The 21,545-nt window shown below is 38.8% G+C and overlaps 2 protein-coding genes across 4 annotated transcripts in view; one reads left to right on the top strand and one right to left on the bottom strand.

Moving 5' to 3' along the window:
* Positions 1–21,545, bottom strand: part of CMSS1 (cms1 ribosomal small subunit homolog) — a 223,629-nt gene that overhangs the window by 142,255 nt on the left and 59,829 nt on the right. The window lies entirely within an intron of this gene.
* FILIP1L (filamin A interacting protein 1 like) overlaps positions 1–21,545 on the top strand; it is a 188,972-nt gene that overhangs the window by 109,340 nt on the left and 58,087 nt on the right. For all 3 annotated transcript variants that reach the window (XM_027727510.2, XM_039388428.1, XM_039388429.1), the window contains 3 exons: positions 1,576–1,862; positions 4,060–4,233; positions 11,324–11,502. In XM_027727510.2, coding sequence (XP_027583311.2) covers positions 1,593–1,862; positions 4,060–4,233; positions 11,324–11,502 — 623 coding nt within the window. In that variant the 5' untranslated portion in view covers positions 1,576–1,592. The remainder of the gene's footprint in view (positions 1–1,575; positions 1,863–4,059; positions 4,234–11,323; positions 11,503–21,545) is intronic.

The raw sequence follows: 21,545 nt of genomic DNA on the forward strand, positions 1-21,545 counted from the left end.
CATCCTGCTATGAACAACTCGACGTTTCCTCGATGCACTATAGCAAGATCCCATCATTGTATGACACTGTTGATGCCTCACAAAACAGGTTCCATTGCACATTGCCATGCAAACCTGACAAACCTTACTTTTTTGACACCTGGAAAATCAAGTTTTTCTTACTGAACACCAGCTATTATGAGTGCTTCAAATCAGACTAAAAGAGACATCAGCACTACAGGAAATGTCACTCGCTTTTTTTGTAAAATTTTTGACAAATTCTCCCCACTCTCAGTCATCATCCATTAGAAACCAAAAGCTTCTTCCACCTCCTCTGTTCTTGCAGAAAAACAACAAAAGGAAGGGTTCGTAGCGTTCAGTGGAAAATTACCACAGTTAAGGAGTGCAATCACAGAGTTTAGGATTTAGAGTCAGAATCTGGTAGAAGGGAGTGGGGGAGGACGCTCGGAAAGAACTTTATCAGCCACAGATTTGTTGGGCCAAAAAGCAGCTGCACAGTCATCTCCTACCTATCATAGGCCATAATCATTTTCTGGACCTTGCAGCAATTAGTTTTACAGTTTAATAAGAAGATTTGTGTCTTATTTCTATTTGGAACATGTTTAATTTCACCTTTGAATCACACGATCAGGCTTTTGTTTGGTAGATGGTATCCATGACCACAGTTTTCCAATAGAGGTGCACTATAATCCATTCATACCTTAATCTGAGTGGTGATAACCAAAACAGAGTTCCTGAGGTTAATCAATATTTACACAGTGTTAGTCATTTATCTGCAAAGGCATTAGAATATGTTTCCTTAACAGTGGCACTTCAAAGGGGTCTAATTAGGATAAGTCTCTCTTTTACCAGGTACTAACACCTCTAGAGTGCTGGACTCCAGCACCTAAGAAGTAGTAAGGTTTTATACTACATGGTTTTCAGAGGTGGAAAAGTCATGAATGGCAAGTTGGTTTGGTTTTGGAGGTGGTAGTGGTGGTGTTGCAGAGGGGGCATTTCCAGTGTTGCTCACTCCTTGCAGTTTGGATGTACATGCTAACCCCTACATTTTGCCAAACATGGATAATGCAACCACATAACTCAGAGTAGTGGAAGACCACTTTCGTGCTCTCCCTTGGAAAGACAAGGCAAAATAGAATACAGTAAAGGCTCAGACACTACTAAACAGGAACAGAAAGATCTTCCTAGTGAAAACCTTCTAAATCTAAATTTGCCTCATCATAAGAAGTATTTACCCGAAAGGTGAGGTAGGTCTTGTCTCTCAAATGGGAACTGTGGTGTGTGGTGATGTGCCTGTCACTGCTGCTAAAGATGCTGCCTTTGCAAATACCGAGGAGGGAATTGTTACAAGGTGTAAGGCCAGCAAAGACTCGCTTCACTACAGACACCCAGTAAGGATCACAGCCCAGTCCTATTGGTTTACACAAGGTTGTCAGCTTTTGTTGAATGACAAACAGGCCTGTGTGGGAGGGAAAATTACTATTCTGGAGGGACCAACACCCACCATCACCTATAGTAATAATTTTATAATCTCTGTTAGTTAAAGCAATTACTTTTTTCCCCAACTTCCTCCAGCTTCAGAGACATAAACCATGCATTCCAGAAGCAACAGCACCGAAAGCCCAACCAGACCAAAGCTGAGCCAGCCACGGCCAAAAGATAACCATAAGGAAGAGGCTGGTTGCAGCGGGAGAGGAAATGTGCAAAGGCAGCAGAAGGAGAAGGACGAGGGAGCCCAAGCCAGTACAATCCTAAGAAGCCCTAAGGCAGAGAAAAAACAAAGAAGTTCTTTCAAGAAAAGGGAAGATCTCTCTCGTGATGACTTGCTATTTCTTCTTAGTGTCCTAGAGGGTGAATTACAGGTAACGTATTGTCTTATTTTACATTTCGAATTAAAAGATATCCCCAGCCCCCATTCCCCCATCCACCACAAAGCCCAAACTGCTTTTATGTCAAGGAAACACCTGACCTAATTTGATTCAGGACAAATATGAACTGCAAAGTACAAAACCCCCTAAAATTATGGGAAATGTGATCTTTATACCCCACGTAACTTCTCAAAGCCGAGAACTCGCCAAACTTTCCAGCTGTGCTGCCCCATTCTAAATATTTTGAATACAAAATGTTTGTCGCTGCAAAACTGATATGAAGAACATATTACAGACCTTTAAGATCTTTTAGTTAATTATTTCTTATCCCCCCTCTCCTGTGAAGTCATGAGCATTACTCCCTATGAATCAGTATGTGCCAGACTGCAAGAAGCAACTTGCTCAACAGTATTCTAACATCTTTTGCTAGAAAAATAAACATAGCCATTTTATTTCCCATAATATGAAGCATAAGTGTTGCATGCCACTTAGCCCACAAGACACTGGATTTTGAAGAGAGAGCATTTTCCTACCTAGAAAAGGAACCAGCTGTCAAGTGGTAAATGATGCCTAACCTGGTCAAACGTAATTGCAGGAAGTGGGAACCAGATTTCCAGTGAGCAAGTAAAATATTTCTGTGACAGGCTTATTGCACAGAAGTAATGAAAGCCACTTTAAAACTGCTCACAGGCAGAGGAAAAAGCAAACTGGCCAAAGTGGTATAAAATGGGTGCAGCACATGGTTTCAGAGTTTATTACCTAAACAGTGCCTGGGTAGTTCTATTCTTAACATATGTGTATACGTTTATGTAATAACACATACATGCTTAACAGAACACACATGAAATATAAATATTTAATAGATGTACCAATCTCTGAGGGGAGGCCCAAGGTAAACTTCTACAGATTGTTCCATTATGCAAACAGAACAACTTCCATGTTTGCAAAATATTTCTCTCCTGCTTACTTGGCCTTTCTTAATTTAGATTAAAATTCAGATGTCACACACTCCTCCAGAACAGTTCTCTCTTCCTCTCAGTAAGAGAGTTTTTTTAAATATATAAAAATATATTTATTTATATTACACGCACATTCTTCATTACACTTGTGTAATATAAATATATAAATACACACACACTTCAATTCTTAAGATTTAAAACTGGAATACAGTGAAATGAGAAACTAGAAAACAATGAGTCTAACACGAACATTTTAAATCATGTCTGAAATTCAAAACGAAGCATGTGAATGAAAAAGGTAAGAAGTCACTTTTTATTCCTAATTTTCCACCTCCTGTAATGCCAAGTTAAATCTCTGAAGATCAGCTGTCAACCCAACCATAATTATATTTTTAAGTTAGATGCCATTACTTTCCAAATTCCAGAACATTTAAGATGCACAAAGATCACTCTTCTACTTTTTTCTCACTATGCTAAGAATTAGAAATAGAGTATTTTGTATTTTAAATATGTTTTAACAGTCATAAATAGGGATACAGAAGTCTTCCAGTCAAAAGGAGTCAGAGTGAAAGTGTTATCCTTTCCTGATACATCCTTCTTTCCGGTTTCCTTCCTTCCTATTCTACCCCTCTAGGATTAGCACATACTTTCTTCTGAGATCATTGCAGACAATGGATGTTTGAGACAGTTCATGCAGTTGTCAGTCAATGCAACGGAGGCAGGGGGCAACCTCCACCACCAGAGGAGGCAGGGTGGGGTAAAAAGAACAGACATGGAAACATCTGTAAGGGGGTTAAAGTACAGAAGCCATCTGCACCCAAAACATACAGAATGTATAACACTTTCAGGCTTCAAGAAGCATTCTGTCATTTTGCACTAACAATTTAAAGTCAATTTCTAATACTACAAGTCAAACTTTGCCCTGAAATTTTGGTTTATAAATGCTACACACTGGTCCAGTAACAGCAACACAATGTCATCACTAACAAAGTACTTAGGTTTTTGATGAAAGTTCTGAAGATTTTGGAGTCTATACTGAACGAGCGAAATACAAAGATCGATACTTCCCTTTATGCTTTTCAAATGTCTTCACATTACTATTTTGGGTCATTTTACATACACAGGAATATTTACAATGTTTTTCAGTTTTCTTAAGATCAAAAGCAAAGAGTTAATCTGTAAAGACATTTATACATTTTAACAAGACAAAGCCTTACTTTGTGTTTCTGCAGGCCCAAGATGAAGTTATAGGAGTACTTAAGGCTGAAAAAATTGACTTGGCTTTGCTTGAAGCACAATACGGCTTTGTTACTCCCAAGAAGGTGTTAGAGGCACTCCAGCGAGACGCTATTCAAACAAAGGCTGAGCAATGGCAAGAAGATATCTATGAAAAGCCTATGGGAGAGGTAAGAACAAGTAATTGATATTTAACTGGAGTTCCCACCAAACTCAACAGAAAATATCTCACCCACTTCTGAGGAAGAAAGCAAATGAGCTCTAAATCTAGAATCTAAAACGAGTGTAAGTGACAGCAAAACAAAGTCCAGGGTCCAGTTGGGACCCAAATCTAATGATCCTCACTTGTACTGTGGGTTGGTGGCTTTACACATTGAGAGACATGATTTTGTCTAATTCAAACTCTGGTAATCACCCTTCTATTCCTGAAACCATCTTCCCCCCCCCCTTTCTGTTATCCATATTCACAGCCCATACAAACAGAAGCTTCCCCAATCCCCCTTTGTTCCATGAAGGCCACTGTCAGTAGGGGCCCATTCTGAAGCAATGACACAGCTGCCAACCTTTGCATATCCCAACTCCCATTAATTTGGGGGGAAGTTACAGCTATACCTGCTTGGTCTGAGTAGTTACTATAATGAGCTGGCATTAGAAACTTCATCCAGGCAGGAATCTATTTTTCTCACATTACACCTAAGTAACCTTTAGTTTAATTACACTGCTGCAGCAGCCCCCATACTTCTGAACAATGTTATCTGATTAATTTCCGCCCTGCAATGCAAATCACTGGATATTAAAACCCCTTCATATCAGAATGTGTTTTTTTATCCCAGGTAATTGTCTCCAATTCACATAAACATTTTTTAATATGCTGCTCAGTATAAATAAACATCATAAAAACAAAGGCAGAAACTATGAATAAAATTCTCCTACCAAAGGTTGTTCAAATTTTCTGACCAGAAATGTACCTAAGGATACAGAGATCATTTCAGGAAAATTATAGGAGGCAAAAGGTCAACACTCATTCAGAAGCTCAAAGGTTAAAATCTCTGGATATAATCTGAAACAGATAAAGTTCAAGTGTGAAGGTTAATTTATTTTACAACACTGCAGCATTATGTCACAGAAACTTTGAGCACAAATGGAAATAATTTGAGGAGAAGTCCAAAGAAGTTTGAAAACGCAAGCTCAGTCTGTTACTTTACATGTAAAGTTTATACACACTTGTTCCTTCTTACACTTAATGGCAGAAAAAGAATTTCTAACACCACTGGATTTGGCAATTTCAGAAGGCAAAGGTAAATATTCTGAGAGCAAGTGAAAGGTTAGAAGGACCACTGCCACTCCTTGGTCTTGGTAAACCAAGGATGCTGTAGTAGGTAGGCATTCCACAATTTCAATTTCAAAATCCCCCTAAATTATGTCAGAAATACATTTAAGGGTTTTTTTGTATTTTTAAAACATATATGAAAATCAAAGGAGAAATGAAACCAGCCACAAAGTCTGGGAACAGACTATTTAAATTCCCCCTTTGCCACACCTTTGTTTCTGCCTGTGCATCTCACTCCAGACAGTTTAGTCTGGTAGCCCTGAACACAGAGTATCTTCCCATAAATCAAGTGAAAATACAATGAATTTCAGAAGGCAACTGCAGGATTTCCAGTTCTTTAATGTTCTCTCACAACTCTCTCATATATTCTGATCTTTAAGTTTCTTGGTAAATTTGGTTAAGAATGTAGTGGGAAAATTTGGTGACTGGACAATTTTACTCATTGGGAACAGGATTCATAGGTGAAGAAATGTAGCAAATTAGAAAACAGCAGTAATACATCTTCCTTTGCAAACGTACGAGGAGTGTGACAGACTAAAATCACGTCTTCCCTTCCTGCGAGGAGAGTTTTAAAATTTCTTTTAAAAAACTGAGGGCTTTTTCAGTCAAACTTGCTCTACAGCTATTTCTTTCTATCAGATAAGATTACTCTTCTTCCTCACACTTGAGGGGTATAAAGGAAAACAGGCTTTCATTTTGTTTTTACTTCTGACTCAAAGCCCTGAAAAGGTTTTCCATCTTTGCACGGTTCATAAATGGAGACCGAGCCAGTTATTCACAAAAAAATCTGTCTTCAGATCAACTGCCACTTCTCTTGAATAGAAAACAAAGAGTATTCAACGTTCTAGTAAATATAGAATAAAAATATAAGAATCATTTTCCCACACTCAAAAATAACCAGTTTTTTTTTTCTAAAGAATCAAAAAAATACCAGAGAAGGCGATGTAGGAAAAAAGAGATAAAGAGATAGATACTGCAGAATTTATGGTGTCTTTTTCTCATGTCTCAAATCTTCACAGAATTAGAAAGCAGATTCTGGTTTCTAACTCTCCCCAGCATCCAATAATGCAGCCAAAAGATAAAAAAACCTGGGTGCTTCACTATTTGAAATGGGATGAACAATAACTCCTATGACTTGGAGATCTCCTTAAAAGCAGCGAAACTAGATGAAAGCCTATATTCTGCATCCATTAAGAATAATTAAAAACATAATCCATTTTTAAAGGCCAATCTACTTGGGGAAAGATGCATCCTCATCAGCCTTCTCACAAAGTATATCTGACTGTATCCTCACAACACCTTCTAAGTGTTGGTCAAAATTTTCCAAGGATGATAGCTGTAGAATACCAATAATTTAGTCATAGGAAGAGCCTGTTGACAATGCAGCATTCAGGAAAAGAAGACCAACATATCTGCATGGAAATTTGGCTCACCTAGGGTTGAAAAAGGCAAGTGCTCCCATAGCCTCTGGTAATCCCAAACTCAGGGTTATACACTAACAAACAATGACCATGATAATATTATTACCCTGAACTTTGGATAAAGAAATGTAACACTACAAAACAGTCTAAAAAGAGAAAGATGAAGAGTTCAGTTCCAATGTAATAGATTTGAGATACATCACCCTAGTTTGGCTTCAGACACGAGTTGGTGGCAAAATGTATTTAAACTATTAAATTTGTGTGAATTTTTAGCTTGTTGAACTATTCACAGTTACGTAAGGCTATGCCTTTTATTTTCCATTGTATTGTACAGCATGTTCCAGTATTAATTCTAGCAAAAAGCCCATATGGTTAGCAAGAACAAAACAACAAATCACTTAATTAAGATTTTATCACTTTAATTTTCAACAGAAGACATTTATACTGCTGCTTATTAGTCCTCTGTGGTTTTTAGCTAAGAACTGGTGTAGCCTGAGTAATCTTGTGTGTGTTCATATAAATGTATATTTCTGCATGGGCAGATTTAGCATTTGGCCAGAGTAATTGAGAACCCCAGGCTCTTGGAGATGCTTCTGTGTGAGGATCTCACATTAGCAGGGGTTCACACAACTTCTCTCTCTTCCCTGCTGGATACATAGGAGTCAGCCACAAGATCCCACAGGGAAAATGCAAGAGTCAAATCTGCTGCCCAGGAAGGTGCCCTTATTCTGTAGAGGAATGCAACAGTTTCCCAACAAACCACACAGAAGTGCAGCAACCCAGTACCAGGCTTTGCTCTGCTTGGTGCTGCAGGGAGGGAGAGCTGCTGCACAGGAACACACACAGGTGTCACAAGGCCAAGTGCCCATACCCGTTACACATCTTATATGCAGATCTCAAGTGTCTGCATTAATTGTGATGTAGGATCTGCAGTCTCTCCAATTCTCTTCTCTATAACCCACCTGTACCAGGAGACAGTCCCAGCACTTCTTTCTGTCTCTCCCAAATGGAATCACAAGCTCACACTCTCCACCTTGTTCCCATCCACAACAGCCAAACAGCCATGGTAGAACTCATTTGGCAGCATGCTGGAAAAGGAACCTAAATGCATCTCTTAATTTGAGCAACAGGAGAAAACTGCAACATGCAAACTGCTTTAATGCAGCAGCTTATTTACTTTTCTGTCTTACCCTTTAATATAAGCAGGACTCCCCAGGACACTACTGTTCTTTTTCCCAGTTTAAAATTCCTCGTTCCACTTCCCTGCCTTGAATACACACCTCACCCATCCCAAAAACCAGTTTGTAATCCAAACCGGTTGTAATCTCAACACTGACAAAAGCACTACTGTGAAGTGAAAGGCACTGGCATCGCTCACTGAGAGCTGCAAAACAAAAACCTGGAGTTACTTCTTGCATACATGCTGCTTGGATTACTGCTTCACTTAACCTCTTGTAGCCATTCAACAAATACTCCAGAGTTAACAAAATATACTGAACCTATAAAACCCTGCTGGCAAGTCCCACATCCTTTACACCCAACAGTGCAGAAGCAGAATTATTTTATACTTAGTTACTGTTGCTTGGTTGATGACTAACCCCTATCCCCATCAAGCATTTACATGTTCAGAACCAGGCTCATTTGATTTATGATCAGTTTGTAGCCACAAATTTCAGTTTTCTTATGACAGCAATTTACACATCCCCTTTGATTACTACACGTACTTTGGACGTGGTGCTCCAATCCACACTAATGCTTATCTCTACTTTTTTAACCCCATTCATGCAGACTGCCTGCCAAAAGGAGTTGGAAGTTCAAGCCTTTGCCTTCTTCCAATCTGACCTCACACTGAGGGCTACGACCAGCAAGCACTCATGCAAAGCTGATGCCCAGTTCATGTCAATTTAAGCAAGACAGGGTCACAGTTGCAAGCAGCACTGCATCAAAACTTTATCAAAAAACAGGAGGCAGGTTGCTTTCTGAGAACAGTGTAAATTCACCTGACAGCAGGATCTTTAAAAAGATAAGGATCAGAAACTCAGGTGACGGTGCTTCATGCATCTACAATAGTTGTTCCAAAAAAATCCCTCCAAAATCTTGGGCGGGGGGGGGGGAGGTTGATTAAACCTCTTTCTGGTAAATTAGTAGCTGAACAAAAGTTTCAATTTGTGAAATTTCCACTTATGCTAAAATGAGGGAGAGTGTGAAGAAATTAAAATGGACAGTTTTCTTCAACCTGACCTTTTAAGGCAATCCAGATCAACCTCTGTAAAAGATACTGAAAACAGCCCAAAAGATTACTGTATAAGGCGACACTTGCTTACTGAGAAAGTTTGCACATGCAAGGGCTTAGGTAAGAAATGTTTTTCCAGGAGAGATCCCTGCTTCAGGATTATGATTCCAGAAAGCTGCTGCTATAAAGTGGACAAATTATTAGTGAGCAAGATGAAAAAAAACTAAATGATCTGCTGTAAGAGCACCACAAAACAGCCAAAACAACAAAAAAAAACCCATAGGTTTCTGTGTATTTCTTGATCAGGCATGAAATTAGCTCAGCTATGTTACAACAGAAAAGACTCTCTCTCAGTGTCATAAGTTGAAAATGCAGGAAATTTTCAAAATGGTCCACGTTTTTGTTGGAATATTCTGGACTCAAACTATTTTCAAAGTCTTGTCAGCAGCTCTTTTTTCTTTTCATAGCAGTGTCAAAAAAGTTAACAATTATTTAGGAGAAACATAAGAGAATATATATAGCTTTAAAAAAAAAAGCTGAGATAAGCAGGGGGAGACTTGGAAGTCTACACAGAAATTGATGATATCCTCACTTATTCGAGGAACTCATGTTCAGGCATTCCAACTCTTCCTGTCATCATTTCTACTGGCCAAACTGTGAATAAACATGAGGAAAAGATAATTAATCATACTGCTTGGAATTAAATTGTCCAAAATAAGCAGTAGCCCTAAGAATCTGAAGATCCAGTGCTTCTTGTAGCACATGGAATTCCTTGTGGGAGAAACATCAGAGAACCAGAACCAGCTTTGCTTCCCACACTGCCCGTTTGGGAATTCTTTCCTATTAATAGAGTGAAGCACTACAATCAGATTGACCTACTAGAATAGACTATAGTTAAAAGAAGGCATTGGGCTGTGAGCTGAAAATTTCTCTTTTCCAAAAAGGTTACAAGGATTCCTATGACCTGGTAAAGGAGTCTCCAAAGGTGAACAAGCAGGGAAAAAAGTTGCTCACAAATACAGACTCTTCCCAGGTCTTTAGCTGGCCTCCAGTGATCCTCCCCGAAACTTCAGCTACATCAGTAATTGTCTAAAGAGGAAAACCACTTATGGTTTCATACTCACACTTGCATAAGTCGGTCACATTCTGAATTCAAAATTATAACAGAATCCCCAGAATTATCTCTAAGTTTGAGGACATTATTTAATAGTTTAACAGCACAGGTCCAGCAAACAGTTATGCCAACAACTCTGTGGTTCAGAAAAACTAAAACCGATTACCAAAACCTAAAATAGATTGTTTGACTTAAAGTATTGCTATATAACAATGCTTAGAAAAATTGAAAATTTTCCACTGAAAGGGTGGTCAAGGATTGGAATGGGATGCCCAGGGAGGTGGTGGAGTTGCCATCCCTGAAAGTGTTCAAGAAATGACTTCATGTGGCACTTAGTGCTGTGGTTTAGTTGGCATGGTGGTCTCCAGTTAAAAGCTGGACTGGATGATCTTGGATGTCTTTTACAACCTTAATGAATCTATGATTAGAAGTCAAGCAGAAATCCTTGAGGAAGGGGAAGGAATTTGATGTTCAAAGTGTGCTATAAAGGCGCCATCTGTAAGACGAAGATCTCAACAACATGTGCAATTTGAGGAACAAAACAGGAAATGACGCTGTTAAAAGAAATACTTCTAACTATTAAAAAATTTAGCACTTACTTATTCCAGAAACCCAGAGCCATGCTCAGAGTAAGCACAAGAGACAGGATTGTTTTCCACTCTTGGCACTACCATGCATTTACTGTCAAACCAGAAAATGGCTTTTTGATGTACCTGCCTACCCTCACAAAAACAATGTAATGCTCTTATTTCCTCTGCAGCTACAAGTGAGGCAGCTATTTCTATTCAACCAAAGCCAGTCATCCACTGTGTGAAGCAGTGGACAAGGCTACTTCTGCCAAGACATCTGGTTTCTCTACCACAATGATCAATGAGAAAAGCACAGCCCCGGGAACAGTAACTGTTAATTAGTAGCTGTTGAGGAACAGTCATGGCAGGAGGAGGAAAAGAAGGAAACTGAGGGTCCTGCAAAACAGTACCTTATTTTTCTAATTTGTCAGAATTTGACTGACAGAATTAAATAAACCTTTCCAAACAGATACCAAAAGACCTGGCCATTAGGCTATAAGTGCAGTTTTTATTATTATGCCACTTAAAATTTCTCAATAATGAAGCAAAGCAAAAGTTTCAAAATATTTCAGGAGTTTTTGCTTTTTTTGTAGCTTGATAAAGTTGTAGAGAAACAGAAAGAAACTCACAGACGAATGCTGGATCAACTTGTAATGGTAGAAAAATCACACAGACAGACTCTGTATGAACTAGAGGAGGAGAAGAGGAAGCACAGCAAATACATGGAAAAAAGCGATGAGTTTACAAACTTGCTGGAACAAGAATGTGAAAGGTAAGGCTACCTCTTGCCACAATATTAAGAAATATGTACAATTTAATATTACATCTAGGGATCTGTCTGCTTTCTTACCCTGCATCCACTAAAAATCAGAAATATTTGTGGAGTTATCTTTTGAGAGTTCAGTTGTGAAAACATGACTAATACTTTTAAATAATAATAATGCCTACATCTCCATGAGCAGGTGAGGTAGGATAAACAGTTGGCGGATTCTTCAGCACTTTTGCAGGATGACATGGATGTTACACTGTAGAGAATACAGGGAGACATGCAAACGTATAAAGTTACAACAACAAGACACAGGTGAACCTTTCAGTGTGTTTTAGATGCTCGGTATACACTACAGTATGTAAGTAACAGAATAAAAGAAATCAGGCAGGCAGCCTTTGATGGCAGAAGAAAAAGACATGAGGAAAAGTAGGTGTTTGTCAGACAGAGAGAGGAAGCAAAAGTAGAGGATAATTTACGGAAAGCTTTGAAAATAAGAATTACAAAGTTCTCATATCAGGATTAGCGTAAACCCCATAAATCCAACTTTATTATAAAGTGTAACCTAAAAGCATCACAGTGTGTTTAAGCACAGTCTTACAATATCAATACCAATTCTCAGAAGAATTTAACAATTTAATATCATTTACTGTCTTTAAAAAAAGCAACTTTATACTGTGGCTTTTCTGAATCTGCAGTAAAACTGAACACATCCTAAGGAAAAAAATATCAAAGAACATTTCCTATTCCCTGGATAGCTAGTCCAGAAGATAGGAGAATATTGTCTCAGTTTCCTTTCGCTTAGGAACAGATGGAAATGTTTGGGTGTGAGAATGTCAAGCCTATTCTAAACTCACATTATGCATAGATAATTCTTCCTTTGCTTCGCCTGTGTAACATCATGTTCTACGCATTTTGGCAGTGTTCGCACTCTGCACTACACCTCTCTCCTGCACGTCTATCAAAGACAGCACATATGCTTCCCACCAAGTACCCAGCCATATTTATGGCTTGAAACTACAGAGGCTGGGGAGAAAAACCCTTTGTTTCCCAGAAAAAATGTACACAGATGCAGGCAAGCACAAGCACGCAGAGAAGAGTACATACTGCGAACTGTTCTTGTGAAACATCATAGTATCAGGAACCAAAGCCTGAGATCAATGGAAGTGTTCGTCTCTGCTGTCTTCTCAAAATCTCAGACACTCATCTCTTAGAGCTAAACAACTACAGTTGCTAAAAGTGGGAAAATGTTACATCAGATGCACGTGCTCACACTGTGTGAAAAGCTGCACAGAAGACTAAGCACCAGAGTCGTTGCAATTTATTTATTTATTTTTAAACAGGATAGGCATGGGATCAAAACTCTCTTCCCTGCCCCTTCTCCATAACCCTCCCTCCCCCTCCACCCCCCTTCCCCAAGAAGATTATAAAACATTTACCACTATCATCTACAACATTTAGTCTAGCTGCCTGGAAAATGGTGGGAAGAGGGAGGAGTACTGAGGTGTCTAATGAGACCTTAGAGGATGTAATAATAGATTTCAGATTAAGTCTCAATTTTCGTAATCTTTTTTTTTTGGAGAACGTATTTTATGTGGAAAAGCTTAAGGGGGGGTGATGTCACATGTTGAGCTGATTCCAAAATGTTTGCCAAGTAATGTCGCCATCAAGATCTCCATGCAATTGCCTGCCATAACAAAAAAAAACCCAACAAAAACTCCAAAACCAAAAAAACACTCAGCAAGTTAAGGCACAGCTCTTTCTACATTAGCCTGCCTGACACAGCAAAGTGACCTTTTCTTCCCTTTCAAAAACCTTAGTCCAATTTAAATTTTCTCAGGATGTGAATTTTGCATTTGGATTAGGAACAAATAGAACTCAACCAAAAGTTTCATACATAAAGCAATGACAAATGAATCTTTGTTTACTTCCAATTCAATTCAATTCCCCCCCCCCAAAAAAAAGGCAGAAAAGCAGTAAGTATTCATCAATGAATTTACTTTTTGTTTTCAGTCAGAAGCAATATTCTCTATTGGATGTGTGATGGATATATAGTATTCTTAACAGTATTTCAGATTCAAAGCAAAATCCCGAACTTCAATTAGTCAAAAAAGTATCTTGCTTTTATCAAAGTGCAAGGGCACAGTATATGCTAAAGATATCCTTCAAAAGTATAGAATGTATGCAAGCCAAAGAAGGTACATGAATAATATGTGACTATGTGATCAAAATGAAAAAAACTTGTACGTTATGAAACACTGATGCTGAAGTTCTGAAAACTACTACTGATAGCAAGAAGAAAGAAACTATTAGTCAGATCCAACTCCTACGTACTGTTCTGGATACATTCACAAATAAGACAGAAACAAAGTATTTCCTCTTTCTTGTATATGGGCTCAGGAAGAACTGAAAAATTCTTAAATGAAAATTTTAGTGATGAATTTATGTTTTACATAAACTAGGCAACCCTCCACCCCTAGGGCCTTTCTGCTGCCTTACGCCCTTCATCGACGACATTTCTCATTAAAAGTTAATGTTTGGATTGTGCAAAATATTAAGAGTCTTCTATGACTCAGTAAAAACTCTTCACCTTAAACAACTGAGACTCACTTTGACTTCATAATAAGGAAACAAGACTCTTTGTCCTCAGCAGTTGTACATTGTCAGATTTGGGAGTTTAAGTTTTTGACAGGACTAATGACAGCTTTCAAGGTATGAGAACCAGATTAGCATTTAAGGTTAACCCTTTATGCATTTTAAGCATTCTTCTTGTTGGCAGCCAAAACTAATCCTCCATAGCTGTAGTTTCGAGATAGAGACTGGTCTTCAAACTGAACAGAGTGTCATTACTTACAAGAGACATTTACCAGTAAACAAATGATGAAATCATACTACCATCATTATACTGATTCATCTTCAGTCATATGTACTTTTAACACATGGAGACACCGATAAGCCTCTAGCAGATAAGAAAAGGTTCTGAGGAGAAAAGGAGACCAGTGGACTACAACTGGATAGGTCCTTCCCGCACTTCAACTTGAATTATACTCTGTAGGTGTGCAGATCAGACAGGAACACCAAGACAAACCACTTGTGCATGGCAGTGTACTAGACGAAGTCAACCAGAGTCCAGAAGGGAAATATTTGTTGCATTGTTGGAGCCTAAAGAAATACAGCACTAAAGCTTATAGTAACATGATAATAAAAAAAAAAAAATCCAGAAGCTAGATACACAGACTACGAGCTGCACATGAAGAACTGCAGTATAAAAGCCACTGACCTTGTTTAGAAGTGCTTGCATTTCATGGGGTTGGAGGATGGAGAGCAGGATTAAGGACTAGGAGGAAAACTTACTTTAGATTGTAATGCAGATTCCTCTGTATCTTCCCTGAGGATGTACCCATTTGTCCAAAAATACTAATCCACAATCTGTATTTTTGCAGCACAGTTAAATAATACAAGCTGCTGTTTTAAAAAACATTTTATGAGGGTAAAACATGAAACTAGGAGGTTTTCCAGATATGCATGTTCCTGGTTTGAAAATACATGGCACATGTGTGCAAGTATTTACGCATTTACACAGTACTCTCTACCCCACACCAAAAAAAAGAAACAAAACAGCAAAATAGTAAAATGTTTAGCACTTACACAGTCCTTTTCCACTGCAAATCTCGAGGAGCTTTAAATATTATGTAAGCACATTTATTCCCCATTTTCTAATTACTGAAAGAAATCACGAGTACCTGGATGAAAGGAAGAAATGTTCCAATGTATAGGTGCGTTCCATCTTCAAACTTTCTATATAGTATATAGCCCCAAATATACAAGGGGTAAAGCTTTATTATGAAGATACATGGGTTAAATAACTGAATGTTATTCAACAGGACAGGGAAAAATATCAGTTTGTTAATAAGCAATGTAAATAGATTTTTAAAGGCAGTTATGATAAATGTTGCTCTCAGAATTCAAATATTAGCACAAAACTCTGCAGGTTGGTATAGAAGCAATTAATAAGATCTTAAGTTTAAGGATCATCTACCAATATGAGAGCCCTTTTCTATAGAGAGGAAAGCCATAAGTTTTTCTTTTAGCTCTGAATTCACACTTGCAAAGGTCATTTAGAGAACCTAGTCCAAAGAAGAACATCATACAGTTGTTTACAGACAAGAAAATCCTAATGTTTCCTAAATGCAAACTTATGCCCTATGCTTTAAGCAAGTGAAAAACCCTAAGCCAGTCACCTAACCATTCCACTTCATCAGACTACAGATGACAGAACACAGATGTGTTCTTAACACACCAAGTAAAGGGCCTTCTCAGTGTTAAGATCATCATCATGGCCAGTCTTCGCGAACGAAGATTTGGGAAAGGTCTTTACCCTTCGAGCCTGCGCAGTGGATTTTTTAGGTGAGACACAGTGTGCGCTGAACTGAGCCCACCCTTTAATCCTAAGGTTAAGATAAAAGTAATAATTATACCCATCTGAGGGGTCGGCATTCACCAAGCACAAAAAAAATGAAACCTAATCTGCACAAGTCTCACACCTGTAGTCTTTCTCATCTAGCAAAACACCACAAAACACTGTGTTTTTTGCTCCAACTGCTGCCACCCTCAAGGTCAGTCTGTTAATGTGACAACTTGTTGAGTGATACAGGTTGGAACTGATCTCTGGAGATCTCCAGCACAACTTGCTGAGTGTAGGGCTAACTTCACAGTCAGATCAGGTTGCTCAGATCCTTGTCCAGCTGACTATTGAAGATCCCCAAGGGTCAGTGATTCTGCTGGCTGCCTGGGGTCCTTATGCAGTCTTAGGCATCTTCATCAAAAGATCTTTTCCCTCGGTTTCATTGTAGGCATCGTTCTGGTCTGGCTTCTGTGGAATGTTTAACCAAAACCACTCTCAATAAGAGATTAATAATGTCTCTTCTGGCAAAGCTCTGAACCTAATCCATCTTCACTGTCTCTGATCTTTCAGCTGCCTTGGGCACAAATGAGCTTTCAGCACTTCCTTGTCATCTTGCCCACACAGAGTTTCTGTGACTCCATCTGGACACATTTCTCTGAGTGTTTCAGTGTACTCTGAATTGGAAACTTGGTATTGTCCACCTCTGCTCTGTTCATAGGACTCCACAGGTCTTATTCTTCAGGTCCTTTCTTTGTCCATTCACTCTGCTTCTCCTCACAGAAACTCAAAGCCAGCCATCACCTCTATGATGACTCAAGCCTACTCCAACCACCACCAAAACAACAAATCTCATCATGTGAGCAACCTGTCATCATCCCCAACTCCATGAGACAAGAAGGGAACTCAGTCTTTTAACTCTCTGCCCTTGGCTTCATCCTTACAATTCTCTAATAGCTCCATTCTTAAAACAAAGACATACCACTTGTCATTCAGCCTGTTGTACCTAGGCACATTTTTACCTGAACCTTTCTAGATTTAAGACTCACAAATTTTTCTTCATAGCACCTCCAAGAAATATAAATATTGAAAAAAACCAAAACAAAAGAACAAACAAACAAAAAATTCCCACTCACATATAAACCAAACATATCTTTCTGTACTTCCAAATAACTAAATCCTTTTCCAGGCCCTCACTTCAATTTTTTTATCATTTCCACATTAGCTGTTTCAGTCTTCTATGTATCTTCACTGAATGCACACTCAATACTGCATTAAAGCCATGTATTTCTTCTTGTGTACCCTCACAGTACATTCTTACCCTCTAAGGAAATGTGGACTAAACATCACGTGGACTAAACATCACACTAAAGCTGTACCAAAATTAAATCATATTATGTTATAATACTGCTCAGGTATTGAGTAAGTAAGAAAGGAGATTTCATGACACTGAGCACTCTAGGTAAAGTGTTTTGGGGGTTTTTTTCAGTGTCAGATTAAAGTAATTGCTACACACAGTAGGTCAAGTGAGCAGTGCTTGAAAGTTGGGACAGGGCATCAAGGAGAGGAGCGATCTTAGTTAAAAGGTGAAGTGTGTTAGTACGTTACCAGGATAACATTGCTATACTTTAGTTCAAACACATTTACACATTGGAACAACAACATATTGAAGGTCTGGAAAATTCAATATTCTATAAGAGTGCGTATAATTAATATTTGCTATTTTTCTTAATGAAGCCAATTAAATATTAAGAAGCAGGACCTTATCTCTATAGAAAGCTGCAGTAAAAATAAACACCGTTGACTTATTTATTCTACATGTGTTACCAGCGGTTTTTAATTTCATGCACACTGAACTATTGTTGTCGATTGCATTGTACTCAAATGCAATCATTTCCTTTTAGCTTTCTGGCAATGAGTTCTATGTATTACATATGCCAGAGACTATGTCTTGCAAGCTGTGGAATGGATGCCAGATCTCTGTACATTTGACCTTTTTCATGGGTATCTAGTGCTCTGTAGGTGACTAAGAAAGACCCACCACAAGCAAAATATTAGCATTCTTATTCTACATTACACTCCAATGGGACAGCCCCACTAATAATACCACTGAGGCACAAAGACAGACTCAAGGAAGTGATGTACACAGATTAATTACCTCATGCTCGTATGTGAAAAACTATGTACTGTTGCACTACATAACTTTCAACAGATGTTGTGAAATCAAATCCTTGTCAAAATTCAAGGATTCAAAGATTCTTACAACAGTCTCTGTGCATGGCGGAAGACAAAAATAACTTATCTTAGAGCAAATAAATAGAATTTAGGGTTAAGACCCTAAAACTGTTAAACAAGGTCACATTCTGTTTCTTCAATACTAAAATTAAGAACAAATAGAAATAGAAACAGGGCTTTCAACTCAGCGTTAATGTAACTGAGAAATTCTCTAGATCCATGGTGCAATTCTAAATTATTCCACCTACTGTAATCAGCACACAGATGCAAGATCTAGATGATAACCATTTCTCATGCAACTCCACTGACACTGGTGGAATAACACAGAGAAGTGAGACTCATATTTAGTTGGTTTTTTTTTTTTAATTCTGAGCACATAACATGTCTGTTCACTGCTTCAGGCACACTATCACGATTACCAACCAATACTATCATTGCACACTTTGAGGATGGGGAGGACAAAACGAATAACCTTAGTCAGAAGATGTTCTCCTACACTGCTACCCTCATGAGTGGGGAAAGAGCTGCTCATTGCCCTATGCACTCCCTGCAAAAGGACACAAATTCTCCTGAAAGGGACAACTGTGGAGAGCCACCCTGGTGGTAGCTCTGGTCAGCACTTTTAACACCAGTGTCAGAGCTCAAAGGGAAAGATGATCTTGCTAAGCTGGCAAGTCTTAGAATATTTATGGCTCTTGTAAATCAACATCTAATCAGTGACCAGCATGAAGCACTGGCCAAATATGCTCCTGGTGTGGCACTGCCCTCAGTAATGAGGCCCTCGCTCTAGTCACCAATTTACATTTCCAAATAAGACTGAGTGCACCACTCCATGTGTGGCACAGCAGAACGAGCCTAATCATAAGCAACAATAAAAGCAGATGACTGTACCAAGACCTGTGACCAAAAAAAGACACTGTGCACTTCTGATTCATTGCAGGGTGGGGCTGTGAGAGAAGGAGAAATTGGCACAGGATTTCATAACCGGAGTTTGAAAAGAAAACACACAACATCAGACAGACAGAAAAATCTATAAATCGTTCTCTAAGATAGAAAATTTGACACTGCCATAATTTTCCAGGACAAACCATTGCTATGGGAAAAGTTGTACTCCTATCTGAATGTGGAGGAGGAGAAATCTCAGTGATCTTTCTCGTGGCAGAAAAATTTAAGGGACTTGCATGTGCTATAATTAGTTTCGTATCTTAAGAACAGGCAAGAGAAAAATGGCCATGAGAATGAAGGTCACACATCAGTTACCAAGACTTGAGATCTAAACTCAACCAAGTTTCTCATGGCATGCTGTGAGTTTCAGTGCACTCATGCCCAGCTAGAAAATCTCTGAGCATTATATACACGTACAAAAGAACTTTAAGAAAAATGTCACAGCCTCAGTCTCCATGCTGAGACAGTCATTTTAAACAAGAATAAATAAGAAAAATCAGAAGCACTAAATCTGTCGAGAACAGAGATTACTTGAAAAAATTGTTAAAAATAAACATCAAAATCTTCTTACATGATAATTTTGATTTTCATGGAAGTACATTATTTTGTTTCTTGAGCCTGAAATGCACATTGTACAGCCTTTCAGGAAAACAACACACATTTGGATAAGGTGCCTGAAGACCAAGAGTGTGAACACATTGAAAAAGTAAGTTCAATACTTGAACCTTTCTGCTAAGAATATTGGGGAAAAAACCACAGAATATGTATAAATTCAGAAATTAACTAAAAGTTCAAGAAGGACATATGAACTTTCATTTTTAAAATTTGTGCTTCAGTCCCCTATTGGGGGAGAGGGGGGAGGCAGGTCAGGTGGGTGGCTCAGAGTAGCAAATGAGAGTAGTCAGAAGAAAAAACATTAGACCATCTAGTCTCTCCCTTGGCAACAGAGGGTTGTTCTCCAAGCATGCTGTTGTCAATTTTCCTTCTTATTTCAAATGCCAAAATGCACAAAGGTCTCAATCCCTGTAGAAATGTTCTATAAAAGTTGCATTGTCATAAATAAAATTATACTTTTATATCTGTTCAATAATTTATTGTCCTTAACAGCTCAATACAGTACTTCCTTTCTCTATTGAAAGATAACTAGAAACTTGGCTAAGGCTGAAAAAGAACCCGTTTTGGTCACAGACAGACCCAGTTGAGATCCACAGCAGCTAAAACTCTAAGGGGAGAGTCTGAGTGAGCTGCAGCAAGGTCTGCTGCTTCAGGACGATTCTGAAGGGAGAACTGCCTACTCCCCTTCCGCGGTAGGTCCCAGCTGCACAGCCCTTGGGATAAAAAAACCAACACAATGGCCCCCGTGAGGCATGATTTGAAGGAACTCCAAAGACTGAGCAGCAGAGAATTAACCAGTCCCTTCACACTCCCACAGAAAAGCTTATGCTGTGAAACATGACCAGTAAAAGCTAGATCTTGCACGGACACACTGACAACAGAAGGCTCCAGCACTAAAGACTCTCGAACCATAACCTGATCATCAACAACATTAGTTTACAAGCAGATAAAAATCCAAACCCAATAGCTGTGACTGAAAGAGGACAGGGGAAATATTCTGCCATTCATTGCCCCCCCTCCAAAATAGGAAATTAAAAGTGCCAAAGGGCTAATAACACCGAAAATACCCAGACAGCTAACTGATTTATGTCGGCCAGGTTTGGCCTAGCATCAGTTACCTTCTCCCACGCTCCACCTTTGCCAAGAGCGTTGGAGAAGGGAAACTCACTGAATCCAGAAACATGGTTGTTTTCAAATATGTACATAAGCTTGACGAGATATGCCTTGCACAGCTCTGCTCTCATTCTCTGCCCAAGACACTTCGAGCAGCTTCAGCAGAGACAGCATCCAAGTTATGGCATCGCAAAAGAGTGTCACCAAAACTGCTCTTTGCCTTATTTACTTCCTTGCCAATACCTTTCCAGTCACACATTTTGCTTGAAATTACAAGAGCTGATTAAAAACCTGCAGCTTAAAACAGAGCTCTTGACTTTTAAAAGCCATCAAAGTCTTGCCTTTTGTATGCTACTGGGAAATTCCTCTGCCTGAGCACTTTGATTCACAGTACCTTCAAGACACTGGGGATAGACACATATCCCACAAACATTATCAGGGTATAAACCCCTGTTTTTCTTAAACTGTCCTTCCATTTCAGTTACCATCTCACTCACACTTCCTTGCACACCATGCTAGCCTCCCTCCTCACAGCCTGAATAAAGCTAGACAAATTTTGTGGAAAAGAAAGTAAAACTCAGCACAAATGGAGATCATGCACCCTCCTCTCCTTTCAATTTGATTTGTATGCTAAAAATGTCAGGGTTATCAGGAAATTCTTAGCACTGTAAACCTTAGTCTGACATACAAAATTTATGACTATGAAGATCACTTTTAGGAATGTTCAGATCCTACAATT

Source organism: Pipra filicauda, unplaced genomic scaffold, assembly GCF_003945595.2.
Source record: "Pipra filicauda isolate LSUMZ 115617 unplaced genomic scaffold, ASM394559v2 scaffold64_size3178608_pilon, whole genome shotgun sequence".
In the NCBI taxonomy this organism is placed as follows: domain Eukaryota; kingdom Metazoa; phylum Chordata; class Aves; order Passeriformes; family Pipridae; genus Pipra; species Pipra filicauda.